The 6892-nt window shown below is 34.0% G+C and overlaps 1 protein-coding gene across 1 annotated transcript in view; it reads left to right on the forward strand.

The window, feature by feature from the left end:
* Positions 1–6551, forward strand: part of LOC105475007 (WASP like actin nucleation promoting factor) — a 63906-nt gene extending 57355 nt beyond the window's left edge. Inside the window, exons 10-11 of the mRNA XM_011729964.3 lie at positions 1969–2077; positions 6460–6551. Of these exons, the coding sequence (XP_011728266.1) occupies positions 1969–2077; positions 6460–6521 (171 nt within the window). The 3' untranslated portion in view covers positions 6522–6551. The remainder of the gene's footprint in view (positions 1–1968; positions 2078–6459) is intronic.
* The last annotated feature ends 341 nt before the right edge of the window (positions 6552–6892 follow it).

Below are 6892 nucleotides of genomic sequence, written 5' to 3' on the forward strand. Positions count from 1 at the left end.
AGATTTAAGAAGACTCTGATCTTTAAAATATATCTAACTCTTTTCTTTATATGTATTCAGGATGACACTTAAACCTGTGAGCAATCATCTCTATTCTCTTTCCCCGTTTAGATCAGATTAAAGATCTGTCAGAAGCAGTTGAAGAACTTTAAAGAGTGTTTAGTGGGGAGAATTAATGTCAAAATGACCACAGCCCAGCTTTTGCCTTGGAATCTCTGCTAGTTCCTGTGTCACTCTCATTCCCGTAACTCCCACTCCTAACCTACCTTTTTGTTTTCCCTTTTCTATTTCCTTTTCACAAACCAACTTTTGTTTCTTTCTCTCATTTAGCTATAATAAGGTGATTTTAAATTTTTAATGAATAAAGTTGTATCCTCATTTATTTTAAAAAGTTAGAGTTAAATTTTCTATTTACTTTCTCCATAACTTTCTCTCATCCCAACGCTCCCTTTCTTTCCAAAAAGAAAAACCCGTTAATTGATGTGTAAGTACCTTTTAGAAAGAAAAATATTTTCTATTCTAAGTGTTGAATGGGGGCCATTTTTATCCTAAATAATCACTTTCCTTTTGATTGCATTTATTGCAATCATAGAGTGCATAGTCAGTGAACTATTGGCATGTTATACATGTAATCTGAGTTTGTTATTTTTTTAAAAAAGACCATTTTGTGGTTGAAATTTCTATGGCTGTGTTTCTTTAAATTTTTTGAGTAAATCATCAGTTTATTCTGTGATGAATATGATTAACATAAAACCATGGATTTACTTTACAGAGCTAGTAGGAAGTATTCAATACTCACATATATTTTGAATTGCATGGTTTCAGTACCTCAAATAGTACCTTGTTCAAGTAAGCACTTCAAAAAATGTGTTTGATGACAGTGTGCTCACTTCTGCTTTGTGCTCTCTGCTTTACATTATCACATTGCTTAAAGGTTTAGTCTAAATGTCCCTACTGCTGTTGTACCTCTGAGAGCCTTGTACAGAAATACAAAGCTCTGAAACTCTGTGTTATCTTTTTTCATTTGTGGTACTTCTATACTGGAAATAATTAATACATAATGTTTAAAGCCAAAATACTAAGGAATGAATCTGTATCTTAGGGGGAACCGCTGTGAATTTTTTTTAAAAAAGGTGTTTACTCCAGGAAGAAAAAGCATTAGAGGAAGAATTATACAGATCAAAAATGGGAAGTTTGTCTTAATAAAATAATTGTCTTTGGGAAATGATTAAGAATTTCAAAAATATATGTATTTTATATATATATATGTATTAAAACATAAGTAATATTTAGTACAGCTGTGCTGTTTCATCTTTAGTGATAATTTTTTTTTTTTTCCTGAATGCACTTTGGCACAGATGGAAGTACTTCAGTTAGGGATTGTTACTTGCCTAGTGAGGCAGGTACATTTTGAAAGTTGTTCAACTCATCTCCTTAAAAAGAAATTATATACTATGAGAAAAGAGGTTCATTTTGAAGGTATAAATATAACATAAAGGTGTAAAGCTGAATTTTTGTAGGCAAACATAAGTTTCTACAGTTGTTTTTCAATATCTTCAGTGTGCTTCCCACATAACAACTTGAGTCTAAATATTACCCTCTGTTTATAACTTGAAGTCCCTTGATAATAGCTTTAAAGTTGATCGTCTAAGTCTGTGTGTGCTGGAATAAACAGAAGTAACCCAGCAAGTACTATTCAGGAGAGGGTTTGTTATCTGAATATAAACATAGATTTAGAAATGTATTGTTGGCTTATACATTAAGATGGAAAGGAAATATTTTTGAATAATATCTTTAAGGCAGCAGTTTGTTTCTTGTTAATTTAATTAATCTTGTCCTGGACTTGCCAGTTTAATATCTTTTTTGTCTTTTACGATAATAAGTCATTCTAAGAAAGTAGGACTTTCTGGAGACAAAGATTCTTTGCTAAAGATTTATTACTGAGTATTGCTAACTTTCTTTTCCAAGGTGTCTGATGGCCCAGAGTCTACACCACCAACACCTGCACCCACTTCAGGAATTGTGGGTGCATTAATGGAAGTGATGCAGAAAAGGAGCAAAGCCATTCATTCTTCAGGTAGAGAGAGAGAGTGAGACAGAGTGTGTGTGTGTTTAATAAATTTGAATGACATTCTGTTATTTTTATTTTATGACTGTCTTTGCTAGCTTTCTCTCTGCTAATTGAGTAACTACTGATATGGGCTCTAGGGTGTATTTTAAAAAGTTGTTGCCTCTGTGACTAGTCTGAGACTTACCAGTGCAACACCACCACAGCCATAGCCATAAATTGAAAGAACAGCTTTGGGAATATTGACCGTTTTGTTTCCTATTATCAGGAAATGCTGATAGACTTCCTAGCAAACAACCTCTAAACAAAGCTTGAGATTTTTGGATCTTATTACTGTGACATAAAAGATTCAGGGCCGGGTGCAGTGACTCATGCCTGTAATCCCAGCAGTTTGGGAGGCCGAGACGGGTGGATCACCTGAGGTTGGGAGTTCGAGACCAGCCCAGCCAACATGGAGAAATTCCGTCTCTACTAAAAATACAAAAAAATTAGCCGGCGTGGTGGCACATGCCTGTAATTCCAGCTACTCGGGAGTCTGAGGCAGGAGAATCACTTGAACCCAGGAGGTGGAGGTCACGATGAGCCAGGATCGCACCATTGCACTCCAGCCTGGGCAACAAGAGCAAAACTTCGTCTCAAAAAAAAAAAAATTAATTAAATATTAATAAAAATAATAATAATAAATCGGGCTATTTACCTCATCTGTGAGGATTAGGACTAAGAATTTTAAGTAATTTTTACTGTTTCTAGAGTTTGCTAAAGAATACTGACCTTTTTTAAACCTTTATCATTTTCTAAAAGGTTGATTTGAATAAACCAGTACCTATTCTGAGGTTATTGTTAAACATATACATACCACCATATAAATGAATATTGCTTTAAAGAAAGGACAAGAATATGAGTTTTGCTGATTGGAGTGGTTAAGGTTTGCTAAATAGCTTCTCTAACATAATGTGCTAGAAACACACCTTTCTTCTTCTTAGATTTATTTAATCTCTGAGCCTCAGTTTCTTGTTTGTTACATTCAGAGAATTCACAAAGCATATAGATGTGAGAATTAAATAGTATATCACTAATCAGCAGATTGCCTAGCACATGGTAGGTGCTCAATAAATGTTATCTTCCTTTTGTTTCTCTGTAAGGATGTGCATGTCTTAAGATCCTTGAGCAATGTTTATTTTCCTTAAATAGGCATATTTGTTCCATTACAGAGATAGAGATAAATATTTATTGTGGAATAGTAATAAAATTTTGACAAAACAACAAAAGTCCCTTCCTTCATCGACATGCATTAGGTCTAATGAGAGAGAGAGAGACAAGCAGTAAACAAACTAGAAAAATGTATAGTATGTTAAATGGTGACATGAACTAAGGACAAAAGTCTAACAGAAAAGGGAAATAGGGAGCAGGCTGTTGAGAGAGAGAGAGAGGTTCATTTTGAAATGATAAAGAATGATAAGGGACGATAAAGCCTAACTGAGGTGACATTTAAGAAAAGACCAGCAGTTCAGGAAGTGAACCATGTAGAAAACTAGGGAAAGTGTATCCGATGGAAAGAACAGAAAATAAAAGGCTGTTAGGTTGAGAAACAATGAGGAGATCAGGGAGCTTGCAAGAGAGGGAGGGAAAGAATAGTAAGGAATGAAATACAAGAAGTCATTGGAGACCCCTTGAAGTACACTAGCTTTTATTCTGAATGTGATGGGAAGCCATTGGAGGGTTTTTAGCACAGGTATAGTAATGATCCAAGCAAGAGATCATGGAGACTTGAACCAGGTTTATAGCACCAATGAGAAGTGGTTAAATATTAGTTATATTTTGAATGTGGAGATCACTGGGTTTGCTGATGGTTTGAAAATGAAAGTTGAAGAAAAATAAGAGTGCAAGATAACTCCAAGGTTTTTGACTTGAACAACTGGAAAGGGGAAAGACTTAGGAAGAAAAAGTTTGAAAGGGAAGATTAGGAGTTTGGTTTTACATATTAAATTTGAGATACCTGTTAATTCAACTATAGATCTGGAGTAGGCATTTGGTTATGAGTCTGGAAGTCACAGGAGAGGTCTGAATTGTTAAATTACACGTCAGTAGGATATACGTAGACACATGGTATTTAAAGTTAAGGTTATATCTATGGTATAGTCTTCTTTAGCAAACTCTAAAAACAGTGAAAATTGCCTAAATTCTTAGCCCTAATCCTCACAGATGAGGTAAACTGCCTGAATTTTTTATGTCATAGTCATGTCACAGGAATGAGATTAAAAATCTCAAGCTTTTGTTTAGAGGTTGTTTGCTAGGAAGAGATAAAGAAAGGTCTTCATTCATTCATAAGAAATGTAAGGCTTCTGTGAGATACATGATTCTGAAAATGCATTTATTCTATGCTGGTATCTGTGAGTTCTGCTAATTATTTCCCTACAATACGTTTTTTTTTTTTTTTTTTTAAATAATATATAATAGTCATGCTAATATAATGAAAATATAGGATGGTTTTTACTTATTTTCAGACCCATTTCTTTTAACCATTAGTATTTCTGTGGTAGTACCTTATGATGGAATTATTAGCTACATCTTCCTCTTCACCATAGATACTGATAAGTTTCTGTCTTTTGTCACTCTGTAATGCCAGCATAGTTGGGTGTCTTTGATGCTTTTCATCCAGATAAATTTTGTGAAGCATGTCTAGCATAAGCTAGTAGCAAATTATTTCCCTTGCTAGAAAGTAAACACAAAAATTAACATGAAGTCAGTTGAACTCCTTTCCAAATAAATTCTGTAACAATTTAGAGCTGACCATCAGACTTAAATAAATAAATAATAATTATTGTTGTAAAAGTAACAACTTAGTTTAGGGCTAAGAGAAAATAACGTTGCCTCTCTCAGGCTTCTGTTATTCAAGTTCTAATACTACAACTCCAGTACTACTTCAAATACTACCTTCACACAATCAATTTTATATGGAGAAAAATAGAAGAAAAAGATGGTTCTGTGTTCTGTACATGTAACCCACACATATGTCACACAGTCTTACTGGCTCTTTATCATTACCAAGTACAATTACTCAGCTACTGTCTCACTTTATATACTTGGCCTTCATGGGTCCTGTATGTATAGATATATAAATGTATATATATTTATATATAGCATATATATTTATACATATTTTTTATATAGGTATATAAAGAGGTTAAATATGGAAAGTCAGTATAATATAGAAGTATGCTTATAAAATCTGATGACATCTAAATATTCCTTCAACAAATATTTATTGAACAACTGATGCGTAGCGCTGTTTTGGTGTTGAGGATACAGTGAAAAATAAGATAGGCAAGGTACCCGCTGTCATGGAACTTAATAGATAAAGTATAATAATTTTAGATGTTAGTAAGTGATATGAGGAAAATAAAATGGGATAGGCAGTTACTGATTGTGGGGAAGGGCTGTACTTTACATATGATGGTCAGGAAAGGCCTCTCTGAGGAAGTAGTTTTTGAATGGTTCCTAAATGATGAAAAGATTCAGTTTAGCAAAAGAAATAGCTACTGCAGAAGTTCTAAAGCCAGAATAAGATTGGTAAGTTTAAGGGACAGAAAGGAAACCATCTTACTAGAGAGAGTGACTTGAATGGAGAGTGCATTATGAGAAAAGTTTGGGGAGAGGGAGAGACTATATCTGGGCAAATCATGTAGGATCTTGTGGAGGGAGATAACGTCAGACGTCATTCAAATAGCAGTGGTAGCCACAGGAGGACTTTAAGAAGGGTAGCAACATATTTTTTAAACTTGGAATTTAAATAATATCACTCCATTTGCTCTGAGTCAGATAGACTCTAGAGTTACAATAATCCAGGCAGGATGTGATGGTGGTGTGGAGAGTAGCAGTGAAAGAGGTGAAAAAGAGCAGGGTTGATAATTGGATCGTGAAAAAGGAGGAAGTAGTAATAATTTCTAGGTTTTTGGCCTGATGATGTGACAGGATGGTGATGCCATTTATTGAAATGGAGCAGACCAGGATGGAGCAGGAAAAGAAGATTGGGGAAGGAAATAAAAGTTAGAAGTTTTGAGTTTGAGAATCCACGTGAAGAGTACAAGAAGGCAGTTGGATTTGTGACAGGTCAACCCAGATGTGATTTTATACATTAACAGGTTGAAATTTGTCACATAGATGTTAAGGAACTAGAACCGTTGTCTTCTGAGCCCTGTTTTAATCTTTAGTTTACTATCATACTCTATAAATATTTTTCTTTAGATTCACTTTAAACTGTTTTAGTAACTGGATTCTTCTGGGAGTTACATTATCTGTGTTTCAGGAGTTAAATAATTGGAGAAACCACCCAAGAATTATGTAATGTCATTTTATTTATGCATATGTTTTAATTGTCTCGATTATTCTAGATGAAGATGAAGATGAAGATGATGAAGAAGATTTTGAGGATGATGATGAGTGGGAAGACTGATCTATATATTATATATATATATATATATTTTTAAGGTGAAATACTAAACTCTACTTTCTGTCTGTGGATTCTGTAAAATTATCATGTAAATGTTCTACCAATTTGCTGTATATTTTTGTTGCCTTTTTTGCTTTTTTTTAATCTGTGCAATACCTCATTTAATCTGTAAAGGTTTGTCGTAATCCTCTACAAAGCTACTCCCTGTTATTGTGTGCAAGTTTACACCAGGATGCTCACTTGATTTGTGAATATTTTTCATTCCATCAACAAGGGAGTTTAAATACTATATGTGAGACTGACAAAAACCTTAATGTAATTTACTTATAATGCCAGAAGGAAAACACTATTTTCATACCCTACTTTTTCTGTAC

This window comes from Macaca nemestrina, chromosome 4, assembly GCF_043159975.1.
Source record: "Macaca nemestrina isolate mMacNem1 chromosome 4, mMacNem.hap1, whole genome shotgun sequence".
In the NCBI taxonomy this organism is placed as follows: Eukaryota; Metazoa; Chordata; class Mammalia; order Primates; family Cercopithecidae; genus Macaca; species Macaca nemestrina.